At 39.8% G+C, this 21205-nt stretch overlaps 1 protein-coding gene across 4 annotated transcripts in view; it reads left to right on the top strand.

Moving 5' to 3' along the window:
• Positions 1 to 21205, top strand: part of slc8a2b (solute carrier family 8 member 2b) — a 144782-nt gene that overhangs the window by 94907 nt on the left and 28670 nt on the right. For all 4 annotated transcript variants that reach the window (XM_065280474.1, XM_065280471.1, XM_065280472.1 and 1 more), the window contains 2 exons: positions 8799 to 9264; positions 16414 to 16551. In XM_065280474.1, coding sequence (XP_065136546.1) covers positions 8884 to 9264; positions 16414 to 16551 — 519 coding nt within the window. In that variant the 5' untranslated portion in view covers positions 8799 to 8883. The remainder of the gene's footprint in view (positions 1 to 8798; positions 9265 to 16413; positions 16552 to 21205) is intronic.

Here is a 21205-nt window from a genome sequence, read left to right as displayed (position 1 = left end):
AACGTGTTGTGGAAACGTTTTGCGGTAGGCTAGGGCTTTTTGCCCCTTTCTGCTTTTGTAGTTTTTCAGTATGGCGGACGAAATGGACCTGTTCAATGTAAGTAAAGAGAAGAAATTCTAAGCTTACAAAGAAAAGTCAAATCATTGGCAGAGGTCATTTGACACAAATAGGACATATTAATGAATAAAGACATTGATTTTGACTAATAAAATACTTAAAAGCCTGCACATTGTACCTTTAAAGGCACTGTAAGTAGGATTTACCCCCATCTAGTGGTGAAATTGTATTTTGCATTCAAACGAAAAGTGCTCTCTAGCACCTCGCTTTTCCAAATGCGTGTTGCAACTACGGTAGCCGTTATGTAATCACTGATCTCCGTGTCCGTTTCAGCTGGTTCACGTGTTCTGAATGAAAACGCGTTGTGGAAACGCGTTCCAATAGGCTTGTTTTTTTGTCCCTCTCTGCTATTATAGTTTATCAATATGGCGGAACGACATGAACCCGTTCAATGTAAATAAAGAGAAGAAATTTTAAGCGTACAAAGAAAAGTCAAATCATTGCCAGAGGTCATTTGACACCAATGAGGACATATTTAATACTAATAAAATACTTAAAAGCCTGCACATTGTACCTTTAAAGGCACTGTAAGTAGGATTTACCCTCATCTAGTGGTGAAATTGTATTTTGCATTCAAACGGATAGTGCTCTCTAGCACCTCGCTTTTCCAAATGCGTGTTGCAACTACGGTAGCCGTTATGTAATCACTGATCTCCGTGTCCGTTTCAGCTGGTTCACGTGTTCTGAATGTAAACGCGTTGTGGAAATGCGTTGCGGTAGGCTAGGGCTTTTTGTCCCTCTCTGCTTTTGTAGTTTTTCAGTATGGCGGACGAATTGGACCTGTTCAATGTAAGTAAAGAGAAGAAATTCTAAGCTTACAAAGAAAAGTCAAATCATTGGCAGAGGTCATTTGACACAAATAGGACATATTTATGAATAAAGACATTGATTTTGACTAATAAAATACTTAAAAGCCTGCACATTGTACCTTTAAAGGCACTGTAAGTAGGATTTACCCCCATCTAGTGGTGAAATTGTATTTTGCATTCAAACGAAAAGTGCTCTCTAGCACCTCGCTTTTCCAAATGCGTGTTGCAACTACAGTAGCCGTTATGTAATCACTGATCTCCGTGTCCGTTTCAGCTGGTTCACGTGTTCTGAATGAAAACGCGTTGTGGAAACGCGTTCCAATAGGCTTGTTTTTTGTCCCTCTCTGCTATTATAGTTTATCAATATGGCGGAACGACATGAACCCGTTCAATGTAAATAAAGAGAAGAAATTTTAAGCGTACAAAGAAAAGTCAAATCATTGCCAGAGGTCATTTGACACCAATGAGGACATATTTAATACTAATAAAATACTTAAAAGCCTGCACATTGTACCTTTAAAGGCACTGTAAGTAGGATTTACCCCCATCTAGTGGTGAAATTGTATTTTGCATTCAAACGGATAGTGCTCTCTAGCACCTCGCTTTTCCAAATGCGTGTTGCAACTACGGTAGCCGTTATGTAATCACTGATCTCCGTGTCCGTTTCAGCTGGTTCACGTGTTCTGAATGTAAACGCGTTGTGGAAATGCGTTGCGGTAGGCTAGTGCTTTTTGTCCCTCTGTGCTATTATAGTTTATCAATATGGCGGAACGACATGAACCAGTTCAATGTAAATAAAGAGAAGAAATTTTAAGCTTACAAAGAAAAGTCAGATCATTGGCAGAGGTCATTTTACACCAATGAGGACATATTTATGAATAAAGACATTGATTTTGACTAATACAATACTTAAAAAAAAACTACACATTGTACCTTTAACAAACACATTTCGCTCCAGTAAAGCATCTGGATATTATTTTTTGGTAATTTTCATTGTGATTTTCATTACTGTAATACAGTAGTTTTACTTTATAGTAGTGCACTAAAACAAATACTGTTAATGTATTTACAGTTACAGTAAGAGGTAAAAGTGAGGATATGCTGAAAAGTAAAATCTTTAAAGTTTTAATTATTGTTTAAATGAATGTTAAGGAATTATATTTGGGCTTTGTGCTTTCAAAGCAAATAAATAATTACACATTTAAAGGTGCAGTGTGTAAATTTTAGCAGCATCTAGTGGTGAGGTTGCAAATTGCAACCAACGGCGCAGTCCACTGCTCACCCCTCACTTTTGAAACGCATAGAGAAGCTACGATAGCCGCCACCAGAAAAACATGTTTTTGTCGGAGACAAATTAGTAAAAAAGATTGTCCGTTAAGGGCTTCTGTAGAAACATGGCGGCACAAAATGGCGACTTCCATGTAAGGGGACCCTCTGTTTATGTAGATAAAAACGTCTCATTCTAAGGTAATAAAAACATAATGGTTCATTATAAAAAGGTTTTTATACACCCCTGATAATATAGTTTTGTATATCATTTTGCATTTCTGTCAAGAGATCTTTCTAAAATTACACACTGCACCTTTAATAGTCATAGTTAATAGTACAATGTATTTTTGCAAATGGCACCAACGTTTTCATTTCCTTCCTGTTTGCAGTGAAATATAATTCAGCATGATCTTGACAGGATTAGAGGGATCAACCCAATTACTGTGTGCTTGCAATTCAATAATGAAGTGTCTTATACTGTCATCCTGACTCCTGTCTCTCTCTCTCTCTCTCTCTCTCTCTCTCTCTCTCTCTCTCTCTCTCTCTCTCTCCTTTTGATGGATCACTCCTACTAGCCCTTCTTTGGAGTCGCTATGGAAACGTCCTGGTTGTGGGGGGAATATCTATAAGCAGGACCCCCCCTCTCTCACTTACTCTCTCTCACTCACTCACTCACTCACTCCTTCCTAAAAGCTTTATTGGCATGATAAGCAAAGGCTTACATTGCCAGACCATTAATGGACACTGTATATACAGTATAAACAATAAAGAGCTTGCGTTGCATTTATTTGTGGTTTTTGCTAATGCGCGCATGTTGCCCATACTTACGGTTACTTGTAGTAATTAGAATATACCCCTTAATCAAATTATTAAACTGCGGTTTGAAACATCGTGCCCTGTTTTTATTGAATATACTGAATCACAAATCATGCCTGATAAGAATGAAAGATCCAAGCCAGTGAACCATAAAGACAAGAAAGCATTACTTACCGTAGCAACCATCCATAAAACCCTTGCAGTAGCAACACCCAACTAAATCTTTAACAATGAGCAGTGCATTTACATGCACAAAATAAGCAGATATTTATAAAAAATATATATATGTTTTTTATGCATGTACATGCAAATAAATAAACCGGCTAACTATACTGAAAATAGTATTTGGAGATTTGTCAGGTTTCTTACAGACAGTGAAGTTGCCTATAATCCGCCCATTCATTAAAAAGACAGAAAGAATCTGTCAAAAGGGAAACTGTTGTATCTCTTATGATGTCTGAAGAACCTGTAAATGTAAGACAAGTTTTTGATTTTGAGAGCAGAATTTTATGTGTACTTTATGCTTCATTTTGTGACATTAAGCGTGGGGACATGCACACCTTAACATAACTGTGAGAAAGCCGTTCACATGCAACGTGAAATTGGAGTAATAAGCAGAAATCATCCTGTGCCCATCAGATTTTGCTTTACCTGTTTATGACCTTTCTCCAATAAAAGAAAACGTTTACGCATTTACCTAACCGTGCATGCATATCGGAGGAAGACTGTGCATATAAACAACATCAATGCTCTGGCAACAGCACCCAAGTATTCATCACCCAGCAGTGATTTCTTTTTTTATTATTTCTTTGGAAAGTTTGTTCAGTGTGCAGGTCACGTTGAGTTTGTTTCCGCACTGGTTGACGGTTTAATATTGTTATCGGTTTCATACCCTGATGCAAACAGATTTGCAGATACTGTTGAATTGAATTTCTGTCATTATACGGTCATATACAGTAGGCAGTGAGCTGGATAATTGTGCTGTCCTCTTCTATAAACAACAAAACATGTTTTATTCATCCGTCATCGTGTGTTTGTAAAGATACGTGTTCTTCATTCAGGTTATTTTGGCTCACGTATGACTCAGTCTTCACTCGATCGCTATATTAGGCTTCTGCTGTCTGTGATTGACGAGTCTGCAGTCATACTTTGTGGTAAAGGAAAGTAAAGTGAGAGAATGAAGCTGGACGGCCAAAGGAAGAGAGCAAGAGAAAGATGCTTTGTTAACGAGAAAACAGACGTGGTAACCTCACTGCAACCCATCACTGCGTTAAACATACAAACAAAGCTGCTCTGTTTTACTGTATTAGTATTCTGAATGGGACAGTGGTGAAATTGAGAGCACTTGAGGCTTTGTGTTAGACCCTGTTACTCTTGGAAATAGACAATTGTAAGTATAATGAGAAAATGGACACTCTTTAAAATGCAAAAACTAGTTTAAAAAGTATTTTTTCTCCGTGAATTCATTTTTAGTCAGTATATGTATTTGACATCTGCAGTAAATCTTCCTCTTTACATTCTTGCATTTGGCAGACACTTTATCCAACGTGACATACACTGCATTACAATGTGTTTAAATCAGTATGCACCTTCACTGGGATCGACCCAAGAGGCAACCTTACGGTCTCTCTCATGAATCCAACACAAAAGTGGCTTAAACTGCAATTTATCAACTGGTCCCTAGAGACTAGCTGCAAAAGCGCGTTAATCCCATAACCCCACCCCATGTTAAAATGTCTAACTTTACTGCAGAAACAAATATGTTTAAAACCTGGTACAGTAGGTGGTTTTGGTCTATATAACCTTCATAAAACTGTGGGGGAGGCATTTTTTGTAACTCATCTGTTTAAATTATATTAAAGAGCACCTATGGTCCGATTCACGATTTTATATATTTTTTTGTGTGTAAGTGTGTATTAGTATGTTAACGATATGCAAATGGTACAAACCCCAGAGTAAATGATGACGCGAGTTATCGTCTCCAACGTAAATCTCTTTTCTTGGACTACAACAAACACACGGATTGTAGGCAATAGTTTACTTCCTGGAATTGGTGATGTAGACAAGACCGCCATTATCATAATTCCTCTTTGGACTCACAGCCTGTAAGTTAACTCCTGTTAGCACTCCATTGTGCGTGAATCTTTCAAAGATGGTAAGAAGCGACACATTTCCGGTTCACGTCAAAGGTATTCGGGCCAATCAAAACGTACAGATTAGCTGGCCAATCAGAGACGAAATCTGTGCGTTTTAGGAAGACAGGGAAATCTTGAGTTACAAAAATGTACGGTATGTGGAAAATAATGTTTTTTTAACCATAAACCATGCAAACACATTGTATTATACCAAATACACAAAATTACGTTGTTTTTAGCAAGACAAGGCAAGTTTATTTGTATAGCACATTTCATACACAGAGGTCATTCAATGTGCTTTACATAGAAATGAGAAAAAAATGTGGTATATGCAATGAAATAGGTGCTCTTTAAAGGTGCTCTGTGTTGATGATTTATAGTGGCATCTGGTGGTGAAATTGTGAACTGCAACCAAAAGTTTAATCTAAAGTTCACCACTTTCTTTCAAAACGCATAGAAAAGTAATGGTTAGCCGACACAGGACAAACATATTGTAGTCTGAGACAACATAGTGTCAAAACGCGCTCTGTAAAGCATTTTGTCCATTTAGGGCTACTTTAGAAACATGGCGGCACAAAATGGCGACTTCCATGTAAGGGGACCCGCTGTATATGTAGATATACTGTAAACTGCTCATTCGAAGGTAATAAAAACATAACGGTTCATTATGTAAGGTCTTTATACACCACTGATAACATAGTTATGCAGATTATATTGCATTTCTGTCAAGAGATCATTCTAAATGTTACACACTGCACCTTTAAGCCTTAAAGTTCTGCATAATTAAGGGAATGGCCACTTGAGTGACAGGTGGATTGCCGCTGCTGTCACTACCCAGTCCTTCCAGAAAAACGCACTTTTTCTTAATCGTGCGGCATGTTTTCTTTAAAAATGCAATGGAATATCAACTTTTTGCTAAGATATTTGTGACTTTTTGCTACGAAAATGATTATGAAATCATGCAAGCCCAACATATTTTGATATTTAGAAATCTGTAATAGAAATGCCGCACTTTCGCGGCATATTAAAAAAATGTGGCAACTGCATAAATATGCGGACTTTGGCTGATTATGCATTGAATCATGCAATTGCATAATCACGTTTTTCTGGAGGGACTGACTACCGTCAAGCTAGGTGGGTGTGGTTTCAGCAACCAGGCTCCTCGGCTCCACCCACGTTCTGCCTCTTTGCCCATTTTTGGTTATCTGGAAGTGAGGTAATGCCAAAAGGTTGACGGCCGGCTCTACCCACTTTGGGATACAAAAATGCTCTTCAGAAACTTATGGCTGACATCACGGAACCACGTTCATGTTTTATACGGTCTATGATGGGTCCTTTGTTTATGTACCTTATTTTGTAAGAATTTTTTGGAATTTTATTATTTCTTAATTAATTGAAGGAGAAACCCCTGAGACAGAGTTTATACTTAAATGAAATACAACTCTATGAAAGCTATTAAAGAGATGTCTGACTTTTATGTTTGGCTGTGATGCGTTAATAAAATCCATACCTGCAGTGAACATAATACTGCAACCTGGCCAAACATCTGCTGCTGTTTCTTTCATATTTCTGTGGGGCTTTTTGCTATAATGTACTGTATACACACCAGCAGCAGTACACTTCTGTCCTTGATGTGTTGTTTTTCCTTTAGAAATAAATCATTTCACCTTAACCAAGGTCTGTTTCTGAGTCTTGTGTGTTTCTCTTGAATCATATCAAGGACAAAGGTTTGCTTTTATCTTTGGTAAAATCCATTATCTGTTTGCCTGCATGTACCGTATGAACCAGGCTTTCGTGATTTTGGGGGTAGAGGGGTTTAAAATTGCAATATTTGCATATTAAACCCCCCCCCCTTCCCTGGCATGTATATTGCGATATGTGAGGGACTGGATGGCTTCGTCGGATGTCTTGAAAATCTGTTTGATGTGTAACTTCTAGGAGGATTTCTTGATAGAAATGCAATATAATCTACATAACTATATTATCAGTGGTGTATAAAGGTCTTACATAATGAACCGTTTGTTTTTATTACCTTAGAATGAGCAGTTTTGTCTACATACACCGCAGGTCCCCTTACATGGGAGTCGCCATTATCCATGGTTCTTCAGATCGCATTTTGTCACTATGTTGTCTCAGACGATGATATATGTTTTGTGTCGTGGCTACAGTAGCTTCTCTGTGTGTTTTGAAATGGAGGGGTGAGCTGTGGACTGAGCCGTTGGTTGCAATTCACGATCTCACCACTAGATGCTGCTAAAATCTACACAGTGGACCTATGTGGCATTCAGACCAGACACGGTAGAGGCAACAAAAGTCAATACAAAGTCAATGCAAAGATGTGAATAGGCGTCCTGCAGTGCAGTACGAGTTAAAGCAACACCAAAGAGTTTCCAAAAAGTTTCAGTCATTCATCCACTCGAAACAGGGTGAACAGCCCTTTCACATTCGCTTTGCAGCCCTCTATCGGCCAAAACCGCACTAAAGAAGTTTTCAACCATCGTGTCGCGGTCCTGTAGTTCGAGTGAAAACTACAAAAACTTGCTTAACGGCAGACCTACAATCCAATCAGAGCCAGCTTTGCTGCAGTAGGCTAAATTATTTACGACAGTGGTAATGGACAATTCCGCTTCCAACCTGTAGGGGGAGCAAAGAGCAAAAACTCTTTAGTGTTGCTTTAATGGCGCAGTGCGAATGACACAAAACGCGCAGAATGTGCCATCTGCGCCACGCATTCGCGCGTACCACACTGCAGGATGCCTATTTGTGAATTCGCGAATTGAGCGTTGTTGCTGGAAACGCGCAAGTTGAAAAATCTGAACTTTGATGGATATTCACGCCGCGCTAACCAATCAGGAGATTGCTCTAGTAGTGACGTGATTACAGGAAGCGAGCGGAGTTGCATAAGCCCCTCCCATGATGCGAATTGCTGCGCGAATGTCTCGAATGACTAGAATTTCACGCGCGAATGAAGTGAGTAAATGTTCAAGTGTCCAACTACACGTGAATAGCGCATTTTGCCGCATCTAACTCGGCTGGTGTGAACGCCACGTAAGAGGATTAATTTTTGCCCTGCATTTCTTATGTAGCTCACAGATTTCTCTCTGTTAAATAAAAACGATATTGTGCAGCCATAGTATGAACTAGCCTGTTGCAGAAGATCATTTTTGTTTTATGTTTAAAAATGTTTTAATAAAGACATTAAAACCTTTACAGCTGAATTTATTTTTCTTTCTAAAAAAACAGCACAAGTTTGCATTAGATTTTATAAATGCTTGTGATTTTCATGGGTAAATGTAACGATCATTGGTTGATTTCATCTCACTGCTTTCTCCACACTGCTAAGATTTGTGCAATAGTGATGGTGTTACATATCAAAGTCTTACCCTGCTACCTACACATCATCCCTACCGTTAAAAACACATTTAACACAAGTATGCAGTGTCTGCTGTAGTTGTGGCAATGCTGAGAATTCAGCGCATACTTTGTTGCATTTTTATTTGCAGCCACACAATGAAAAACTGCCTAGCAGTTCACTACTGCTGCAGGCAGGAGGTCTTTACCTTCAATTTTTCAGCTGACAGCCTAATATTCAGTTTTCTTTCCATTAAATCTTGTTAAAGTTTGATTTGATCTGTTTTCTCTTCTCCACAGGTCCCCTGGTGGGCTGATTCCTCACCTCGTGCATCTCTTTCATCTCTCCTCCTCTGAACTCTAGAAGACTCTGAGGAGTGAGACCATGGCTCTCTTTTCATCTCGATGCTCTCCCTGCCTCCTCCTGTTCCTATTTGTCGTCCTTTCTCTTCCTCCTTCCTGCGTTCCGGAGTCTCACCGTGAAGGACCGTCTCTCCTGCCCTCCATCTCTCCCACAGAGTTTTCCACAACATTTTACAGTAACCTGAATGAAAGTTATAACAGCTCCACTCAAAACAAGAAGTGTACCGACCTGGTCAAGTGCAACCCTGGAATTATTTTGCCTGTTTGGAAACCTTTGAATCCGGGTCTCGGAGAACAGATCGCCAGGGCCGTCATCTATTTTGTCTGTCTCATGTACATGTTTCTGGGAGTGTCAATCATCGCTGATCGATTCATGGCTTCCATAGAGGTTATCACATCACAGGTGAGTTATTAATAACACAACACAAATCTCATTCTCATGCATGTTGATTTGTTTAGTAGACCTTCTGCCACTTTTTAGCTTGACCAAGCTGGGAGGACCATCTTGAACCAGCTATTTTTATCCCAAACCAGCTAAGACCCCAAAACCCCTTCGAAACCAACCTGGTTTTAGCTGGTTTTCAGTAAGGTCAACTTTAAATAATTGTGTTTGTTTGTTAGCTATTTACATTTGCTACTTTTGGTATTTAATTCAAAATGTCCTTGAATATGCATGTTTGTTCTTAATACCAAGAAGGATATTGTCAGACTGGCACTGTACAATTAATCTATTTTCTTAAATAGTTTACCCAAATATGAATATTTTGTATTTACTCTTATATTTCTATGGCTATTTTACTTTCTTTGCTTCTGTTTGCACTTTTATGTCTAGTTTTTTCATCAGTCATAGAAGACTTAAACATAATTTTAAAGAAAATAGTTGCCTTAAAAGGATTTTACAGATTTTCTTTAAAAGCGTCTCCTTCACTCGAGCTGGAGCTTCGAAAGTAATTGCAGTTATAAAACCAAAAAATAATCATGGCTCTTCAGCCTTTGATCGTTTAATGGTATGCAATTGCTTGCAGGGTGCTGGATGATTTTCGTCAGCACTCGTCTGGTAAAGATCGCCCACGTCTCTCGCCTCTGCTGACTCATGCTGCATAAACCTGTCGCTTTTATAAAGTAGACTAGTTTTTTATAGTCGATACTTTATTTCACCATTTTGTTAAAGTAAGCCGGTTTAAGAGGCCTAGTCAGAATAACAACTTTGTTTAAAATGACTATTGAAGCAGCCTGATTTAAATTGCTCTATATAGCAAGCAAACTAAATACTGCAGTAAGAAAACTTGATTGCGAATGCGATTAAACAAAATGTAATGCAACCATTACACCTCAATTGCAAATATTCGCTAAGTCAGTGTTACTAGGGATGATCCGGAATCAATTCCAAGAATCGATTCCTCACTGTTATTTTCTATTCTTTTTTATACCAGCATCGTGTCTATCGTTGTCGCGTCTTACCATGCCACAGATAGGTAAGTTCTCTAACGTTACATCGGGCGTGACAAAAAGCAACGGTTGCAAATTAATTTCCTTCCTATTAGACGTGTTGTGAGTGTTGCTTGGTCATAAATATAATGAGGCATTTACTTCAGGGATTTATCATGTCGTGCTTCCTGCGTCAGGTGTAGACAGTAGTCACAGTGTAAAGACTTGGGCTGTTTCTCAATATGTGTTCTTCAGCGATCTTGCATCCTTGTGTCCTCGCTCTACGTCATCATTAACAGTCGAAGTTCATTTCCAATTCTCAAGAACACAAGAACAGAGGATGCGTGAAAATACCAGGATGAGTTCTTGATATCAAGGATGCATCAAGTGCAGACTTGCACGCTGATATTGGGGAGGTCACGTGACCAACAGGAAGATCGCAAACATCTCAATTCTCACAAGTGCGTTCTGTGTTCTCGCGACTTTCTGAGTTCGTTCTTCCGAGGTCGCCTTGCAAGACCAGTCTCCACGAGAACGCAAGTCCGTTCTTTGCGTTCTTAGAATTGAGAAACAGCCTAGGAATATGTTCACCATATGCTGTAGATTATATTTAAATACTTACATACCTACACGCACATATACATACACTTATGTATGTGGATAGATAGATTTTTATTTATTTGTGGTACATATATTTCCATATATTTTACCCTTTTAAATTCTAAAAGCATTTTGTTCAGAAACAGACTAATGCAAACTTTACACATACAAACTTTTTAGTTCTTTACACATATAAACTTTAAAAAAAAATAGCACCAGACTACTGATGTTGACCTTGGAGGCATTATTCTTCGCGTGAGTGTGACTGTTGTTGTCGACTGAGTTATACTTCTTGTCCTAAACTACAACGAGCAAGATCAAACTCCGCCCAGAAACAGATTTTAAATATTCCGTTGGGTCAGTCATTGCGCTGATTGCCTTCCCACGTCTAGATCTAGTAGTTTTAGATTTAGTCAGAGTTTGCTGACCCTCCATTGAAAATGTATGCAAGGTATACTGTCCATGTCCAGAAAGGTAATAAAAACATCATCAAAGTAGTCCATGTGACATCAGTGGGTCAGTAAGAATGTGTTGAAGCATCGAAAATACATTTTGGTCCAAAAATAACAAAAATTACGACTTTGTTCAGCATTGTCTTTTCTTCGGGTTCTGTTGTGGCTGACGTGTTATCCTCAGTTATCCTTTTTTTTTCAAACTTACAGTGTGCATCTCCCTCAGACTCTAAACGAAGCCCGGGAGCACAAAAAACAAAACAATAAAGAAAACAGCTGGGGCGCACCAGATAACACGTCATCCGCGTTACTGCAGTCACGTGAGTTTAGTCTAGCGCGCTTCACAACAGATGCAGAAGAGAAGACAATGCTGAATAAAGTTGTAATTTTTGTTACTTTTGGACCAAAATGTATTTTCGGTGCTTTAACACTGATGTCACATGGACTACATTGATGATGTTTTTATAACCTTTCTGGACATGAACAGTATATCGTACATAGATTTTCAATGGAGGGTCAGCAAGCTAAATCTAAAACATCTTAAACTGTGTTTTAGAACGACATGAGTTTGGAACGACATGAGTGTCATTAATGACATTATTTTCATTTTTGGGTGAACTATCACTTTAATTTGTGGCTCGCATGGCAGTAAATAATACGGTGATTTGATCATGCAGACATGCACTTTTTTGTCTTTTTTGCTCCTGATGTTAACTTGGTTAGAAAACTATACCCATTATATCAAGACGCACATAGATAAGCATCTTCATTTGTTTGCAGCGCTTGCACAGAGCAATTGTCATATGACATCAAAGTACCGTGAGATCAGACTGCTTGTTATGCTTTTGAATTGCTCTCGCCGCACAGTAATGTCACTCGCTAATCGTTCCGTGCAGCGCATAAAATTAAGAGAAAGGTGCCCCCCTAGTGGTTTGGGGGGCACTACATACGCATATTATAAGAATGCTAAGCATTAAAATCCTGTTTTTGTCATTAAGGGAATTCATCTTGTTAAGTTACATATTTGACTGGTAAATGATAAAGAATGATTCGCCTCGTATTTATTGCATTGCAACAGATTGACAGATTGATAAGCAGACGTGCTATTTATTACTGGATGTAACTTTTGATACTTTGCGGTTAAGGCGGCTCTCCTACTGAAAAAATAGTAAGGACCACTGCGCTAGATAATGATGTTATCGGTGTAACGATACATTGTGCGATTCTGCTTGCTACCGTGGGTTCACACCAGCCGTGTTTGAGGCGTCAAAATCACATCTAGTTTTCACTTGAATATTTTGAGTTTACTCGCTTCATTCGCGCGTTAAAGCCGCGCGTGTAATTCTAGTCATCGAGACATTCATGCAAATTCACGTTATGGGAGGGCCTTCCATAGGCTTCTGCAACTCCACTCGCTTCCTGTCATCACGTCACTACTAGAGCAAGCTCCTGATTGATTAACGTGGCTCATTTTTCCGCCAAAGTTAAAAATTTTAAACTCGTGGGTTTGCTGCGTCAACGCTCAATTCACGCAAACTAGACGTGCGAATGAGGCGGAATCGTGTCTACCGCGCCTCTCTAAATGCCTCATTCATGCTGCGAGACCTCCAGACGCGCATCAACGCGTCTTCACATTGACTTAACATTGAAATCACTCGCACTTGACGCCTGTACCGTGGCTGGTGTGAATGCAGCATTATGCTTCTCAATGAATTATGGTAACGTGTCACTACATCCAAAAGCCAGATGGCGCTCTCGTGCAGAAACTCAATATGCGGGGCAGAAAAGGAATAATTACACAAATAGCTTCTGGAAACGTGTAAGCATATTTATATTGTCGTTCTTTAAACATTTACAGGTATTTTCATAATAATAAATAATATTTATTATGAGTATATTTTGCTTTTTGAAATGCATGTTATAAACGACACAAACTGTGATTTTAGATTGATAAGGACTTATCATCAATAGCCGTAGTACATGAAATAGTCGTACTGATATTATAGGATGTGTTGCGAAATATTGTTACACCCCTACTAGATACAGTAGATAAATTTAATGGAAGGTAAAGGGCATTGCAACATCATTACCTCGCCATCGTCTTCTGTTCCCCAATTTGACAACCACAGGCAGATGGTGCCAGTATCAGTTTCCCACATTAATCAAAAATCCATTAAGTCATATTTTTTGGTACAGTAGCTCACTTTCTCTCTCAGATTAGTAAATCATACTTTCATCTTTGGCAAGACCAAGGCTTTGAGTCCACCTCATTAATCACAGCATCCCTTAGAAACAAGCTTCATTTACCCTTTTCAAAACATGAGGGCATGGGAAATGCGGGCATCGTATAAACAGCACCAGAGTCAACCAAAAATAGTCTGGAGGTGTTAGAGAAGAAAAGGCAAACAGACTTTCTGTCATTGATGCAATGTAGGCCATCCGGCACATTATGTCCACTACATACAGTTGTATTTTAGTAATTATTGTCCTGTGTTTCTATGTATATTCAGTATGCATTTCAGTGTGTTTAAGCCAATATGGTTATTGTCTTACTGGTTAGTTGAGTAGCACAGGTTTGACTTTCTTTGGGGCATTTGGCTACCGATGCCAGTCGTATCCAAGTTAAAAGGGCTGTGTGGAAAAATAAATAAAATAGTTGAGGTAACAGCATGATGCTAACAATGCCAGGGTTGTCAGTTTGATTCCCAGCGAACACATGTATAGATAAAAATTTATATAGCTTGAATGCACTCTAAGTCGCTTTGGATAAAAGCATCTGCCAAATGCATAACCATAACATGTAATAAAGTGGATAATTTAAATGCACTATGCAATCGTTGGCATTTTATAAAAGTGTCTGTCAATTGCTTAAAAGCAGCTTTTGTTGAGAATGCACACTGTGCAACCATAAATCATACAGTAAATAAGGATTGGGAAGGTTATGGACATAACAACATCGGAAGCCTTTGTTATTTCTCATGCATGCAGAGGATCTGAAAGATGTCTCATCATGACCGCTAGTCACAGTATCTGTTGGGCACTTTGCAAATTATTAAAGGAAAGTGTTGCCAAGGTCGTGCTTCACTGAACGAGAGGATGCTGACGGTCGAACTTCTGCACCGTAAACGCTTCGAAGCCTGCAGCCAAACCGAGCTAAACAAACGGTCTATCTGAATTCTTTATCTCAGAGGAAACAAATGAGCCATGGCATGTTGAGCGACTGCAGGTGCAATGAAAACATAAACAGTTTAAACAATCGGAAAGCTATGCCAAGATTACAAGCCCTAACAGCAACGCCACATTTGGGAAACCGTATCGAATTGGCAGTAAGTGTGCTGGTTGGCTTCTGGCTGTGGCACTGCTAGGCTGGAAAGCAAGGTTGTCGGTTGTTATTGATTCAGGGTCAGTTTTACAGATAGGAATTTTTTCTTATTCGCTTTGGTACATTTCTCGAAATCACCCTCGACATTTGCAAAACAGTAAGGCCATTTCTCAAACCAATTCGTACAAATAGCAAAACACAATGGATTGCCTGCAAAAGCCATTGGTTCATCTTTAAAAGTAAATATCTTTTTCAATGAACATGTCAGTGCCATCAGAATGACAAGTCTGTAAAACTGTAATAGTTCATCTGTGCACATAATTCGCAACTGCTTTGCATTTTGTTGGAAATCACAAATACCCGTTTCTATTTTTAACCCCTCATCCAACTACCTGACCTTAAAAGAGACCACTTTAATCATTATCCGGATCACTTTCTCATCTTGTTCAACCCTTAAGATTACAAACATACACTCACCTAAAGAATTATTAGGAACACCTGTTCAGTTTCTCATTAATGCAATTAACCAATCACATGGCAGTTGCTTCAATGCATTTAGGGGTGTGGTCCTGGTCAAGACAATCTCCTGAACTGCAAACTGAATGTCTGAATGGGAAAGAAAGATGATTTCAGCAATTTTGAGCGTGGCATGGTTGTTGGTGCCAGACAGGCGGTCTGAGTATTTCACAATCTGCTCAGTTACTGGGATTTTCACGCACAACCATTTCTAGGGTTTACGAAGAATGGTTTGAAAAGGGAAAACATCCAGTATGCGGCAGTACTGTGGGTGAAAATGCCTTGTTGATGCTAGAGGTCAGAGGAGAATGGGCCGACTTATTCAAGCTGATAGAAGAGCAACTTTGACTGAAATAACCACTCGTTACAACCGAGGTATGCAGCAAAGCATTTGTGAACCCAAAACACACACAACCTTGAGGCTGAAGGGGCTACAACAGCAGAAGATCATACGGGGTACAACTAATCTCCAATACAAATAGGAATAAGAGGCTACAATTTGCACGAGCTCACCACAATTGGACAGTTGAAGACTGAAAAAATATTGCCTGGTCTGATTAGTATCGATTTCTGTTGAGACATTCAGATGGTAGAGTCAGAATTTGGCGTAAACAGAATGAGAACATGGATCCATCATGCCTTGTTACCACTGTGCAGGCTGGTGGTGGTGGTGTAATGGTGTGGGGGATGTTTTCTTGGCACACTTTAGGCCCCTTAGTGCCAATTGGGCATCGTTTAAATGCCACAGCCTACCTGAGCATTGTTTCTGACCATGTCCATCCCTTTATGACCACCATGTACCCATCCTCTGATGGCTACTTCCAGCAGGATAATGCACCATGTCACAAAGCTCGAATCATTTTAAAATGGTTTCTTGACAATGAGTTCACTGTACTAAAATGGCCCCCACAGTCACCAGATCTCAACCCAATAAAACATCTTTGGGATGTGGTGAAACGGGAGCTTCGTGCCCTGGATGTGCATCCCACATATCTCCATCAACTGCAAGATGCTATCCTATCAATATTGGCCAACAGCACCTTGTTGAATCAATGGCATGTAGAATTAAGGCAGTTCTGAAGGCGAAAGGGGGTCAAACACAGTATTAGTGTGGTGTTCCTAATAATCCTTTAGGTGAGTGTAAATGTATATTTTGCCCATAAAATAAATGTGTGTTTACTGAGAGGGTTTACTGAAAAAAGAAACATGAGTATTTTTCTCTTTGATTACTCAGGAAAAGGAGGTGACCATCACCATGCCGAACGGAGAGACAACAGTGGCCACTGTAAGAATTTGGAATGAAACCGTGTCTAATCTGACCCTGATGGCTCTTGGCTCGTCTGCCCCTGAAATCCTTCTGTCGGTCATTGAGGTGGGTGAGCTGTTTAAATGACTAATTTTTTGGATGAAAACCTTTTGCGACCATTTACTGTATTACCAGTAATGACATTCACACCAGATGGCTCAGTGCTCATTATCATGGACTGAGGTTAATCCTCATTTAAAGAGAGTTTCAAACCCTGTTTATTCATCCTTTCACTTGTAAGATTTCACAAATGAGGTCCGTTTGATATCTTAGTTACATTTCAAACCAGACCACATTTTAAAGAGAGAGAGAGAGAGAGAGAGAGAGAGAGAGAGAGAGAGAGAGAGAGAGAGAGAGAGAGAGAGAGATGGGATAGATGGGCATATGGACGGACAACCAGATGGAAATATAGACAGACAGACAAATATAACAGACAGAGAGATAGACAGACAGACAGATAGATGAATGGATAGATAGATGAAAAGACTGATGGATGGACAAATAGACAGACGGATAGATAGACAGATGGACAGACAAACAGATGGATAGACAGACAGATGAATAGATACACATATTGATAGATAGACAGACAGACAGACAGATAGATAGACTAACATGGGGACAGACAGATGATAGATAGACATACAGACCGACGGATAGATAGCCAGGCCAACGGAATGACAGACAGATGGACGGATGTACGAATAGATGTATAGATCATCAGACGGAAAGACAGACGGATAGATAGAAAGATAGATGGACGAATGAACGGATGGACAGACAGATAGATAGATAGACAGACTGACGGATAGACAGATAGATAGACAAATGGCTTGATAGATGAATAATAGACAGATAGACAGATAAAAAAGACAAATGGATAGAGAGATAGATAGGCAGGTAGGTGGACGGACGTAGGACAGACAGAAAGATAGATTGATAATAGACAGACAGACACAGACAGACAGATATGGATGGATGGATGGATGGATGGATGGATGGATGGATGGATGGATGGATGGACATACAAACAGACAGAAAGAAAGACAAATGGATGGATAGATGGATAATAGACAGATGGACAGCCGAACAGATAGACAGACAGACAGACAGACAGATAGATAGATTGTCAGACAGATACAAAGGCAAATGGATAGATAGATGGATAGACAGAGTGACAGGCAGACAGACAGACAGACAGACAGACAGACATACAGACAGACAGACAGACAGACAGACAGACAGACAGACAGACAGACAGAGAGAGAGAGAGAGAGAGAGAGAGAGATAGATAGATAGATAGATAGATAGATAGATAGATAGATAGATAGATAGATAGATAGATAGATAGATAGATAGATAGATAGATAGATAGATAGATAGATAGATAGATAGACAGACAGACAGATATAAAGACAGGCAGGCAGAAAGATAGATAATATACAGACAGACAGACAGCTAGAAAGACAAATGGATAGAGAGATAGGTAGGTAGGTAGGTAGGTAGGTAGGTAGGTGGACAGACAGACAGACAGACAGACAGGCAGACAGACAGGCAGACGGACAGACAGACAGACAGACAAATGGATAGAGAGAGAGGTAGGTAGGTGGACAGACAGACAGACAGATAGATAGATAGATAGACAGACAGATAGAAAGACAAACAGGCAGAAAGATAGATAATGTACAGCAGACAGACAGATAGAAAGACAAATGGATAGAGAGATAGGTAGGTAGGTAGGTCGGTGGACAGAAAGATAGACAGACAGACAGATAGAAAGACAAATGGATAGAGAGATAGGTAGGTAGGTAGGTGGACGGACAGACTGACAGACAGACAGATAGATTGATAATAGACAGACACAGACAGCCAGATATGGATGGATGGATGGATGGATGGATGGATGGATGGATGGATGGATGGATGGACGGACGGACATACAGACAGACAGAAAGAAAGAAAGACAAATGGATGGAAAGATGGATAATAGACAGATGGACAGCCAGACAGATAGACTGACAGACAGACAGACAGATATATAGATAGATAGACAGACAGACAAACAGATAGAAAGACAGACAGGCAGATAGATATACAGACAGACAGATAGACAGACAAACAGACAGATAGAAAGACAGACAGGCAGATAGATAGATAGACAGACAGATAGAAAGACAGACAGGCAGAAAGATAGATAAAATACAGCAGACAGACAGACAGATAGAAAGACAAATGGATAGAGAGATAGATAGGTAGGTGGACGGACGGATGGACAGACAGACAGATAAATTGATGATAGACAGACAGACACAGACAGCCAGATATGGATGGATGGATAGGTGGACGGACGGACATACAGACAGACAGAAAGAAAGACAAATTGATGGATAGATGGATAATAGACAGATGGACAGCCGGACAGATAGATAGACAGACAGAAAGAAAGACAAATGGACAGACAGACAGATAGAAAGACAGACAGACAGATAGATAGACAGACAGACAGACAGACAGACAGACAGATAAACAGACAGACAGATAGATAGACAGACAGACAGATAGAAAGACAGACAGGCAGAAAGATAGATAATTTACAGCAGACAGACAGATAGAAAGACAAATGGATAAAGAGATAGGTAGGTAGGTAGGTAGGTAGGTGGACAGACAGACAGATAGATAGACAGACAGACAGATAGAAAGACAGACAGGCAGAAAGATAGATAATGTACAGCAGACAGACAGATAGAAAGACAAATGGATAGAGAGATAGGTAGGTAGGTAGGTAGGTAGGTAGGTGGACAGAAAGATAGACAGACAGACAGACAGATAGAAAGACAAATGGATAGAGATAGGTAGGTAGGTAGGTAGGTGGACAGACAGACAGACAGATAGGTAGACAGACAGACAAATAGAAAGACAGACAGGCAGAAAGATAGATAATGTACAGCAGACAGACAGATAGAAAGACAAATGGATAGAGAGATAGGTAGGTAGGTAGGTAGGTCGGTGGACAGAAAGATAGACAGGCAGACAGACAGATAGAAAGACAAATGGATAGAGAGATAGGTAGGTAGGTAGGTAGGTGGACGGACAGACTGACAGACAGACATATAGATTGATAATAGACAGACACAGACAGCCAGATATGGATGGATGGATAGATGGATGGACGGACATACAGACAGACAGAAAGAAAGACAAATGGATGGATAGATGGATAATAGACAGATGGACAGCCAGACAGATAGACAGACAGACAGACAGACAGACAGATATATAGATAGATAGACAGACAGACAAACAGATAGAAAGACAGACAGGCAGATAGATATACAGACAGACAGATAGACAGACAGATAGAAAGACAGACAGGCAGAAAGATAGATAAAAAACAGCAGACAGACAGACAGACAGATAGAAAGACAAATGGATAAAGAGATAGGTAGGTGGACGGACGGACGGACGGACAGACAGGCAGAACGAAAGACAAATGGATGGATAGATTGATAATAGACAGATGGACAGCCGGACAGACAGACAGACAGACAGACAGACAGACAGGCAGATAGATAGACAGACAGACAAACAAACAAACAGATAGAAAGACAGACAGGCAGATAGATATAAAGACAGACAGATAGATAGACAGACAGATAGAAAGACAGACAGGCAGAAAGATAGATAAAATACAGCAGACAGACAGACAGATAGAAAGACAAATGGATAGAGAGATAGATAGGTAGGTAGGTAGGTAGGTGGACGGACGGATGGACAGACAAACAGATAGATTGATAATAGACAGACAGACACAGACAGCCAGATATGGATGGATGGATAGGCGGACGGACGGACATACAGACAGACAGAAAGAAAGACAAATTGATGGATAGATGGATAATAGACAGATGGACAGCCGGACAGATAGATAGATGGATAGACAGACAGACAGATAGAAAGACAGACAGGCAGATAGATAGACAGACAGATAAACAGACAGACAGACAGATAGAAAGACAGACAGGCAGAAAGAAAGATAGGTAGGTAGGTAGGTAGGTGGACGGACGGATGGACAGACAAACAGATAGATTGATAATAGACAGACAGACACAGACAGCCAGATATGGATGGATGGATAGGCGGACGGACGGACATACAGACAGACAGAAAGAAAGACAAATTGATGGATAGATGGATAATAGACAGATGGACAGCCGGACAGATAGATAGACGGATAGACAGACAGACAGATAGAAAGACAGACAGGCAGATAGATAGACAGACAGATAAACAGACAGACAGATAGAAAGACAGACAGGCAGAAAGAAAGATAATATACAGCAGACAGACAGATAGAACGACAAATGGATAGAGAGATAGGTAGGTAGGTAGGTAGGTGGACAGACAGACAGACAGATAGATAGATAGACAGACAGACAGATAGAAAGACAGACAGGCAGAAAGATAGATAATGTACAGCAGACAGACAGATAGAAAGACAAATGGATAGAGAGATAGGTAGGTAGGTAGGTAGGTAGGTAGGTGGACAGACAGACAGACAGATAGATAGAAAGACAGACAGGCAGAAAGATAGATAATGTACAGCAGACAGACAGATAGAAAGACAAATGGATAGAGAGATAGGTAGGTGGACAGACATACAGACAGACAGACAGACAGACAGACAGAGAGAGAGATAGATAGATAGATAGATAGATAGATA

Source organism: Paramisgurnus dabryanus, chromosome 8, assembly GCF_030506205.2.
Source record: "Paramisgurnus dabryanus chromosome 8, PD_genome_1.1, whole genome shotgun sequence".
Taxonomy (NCBI): Eukaryota; Metazoa; Chordata; class Actinopteri; order Cypriniformes; family Cobitidae; genus Paramisgurnus; species Paramisgurnus dabryanus.
The sequence above is the reverse complement of the archived record's forward strand: the minus strand, read 5'-3'. Positions and strand labels throughout refer to the sequence as shown.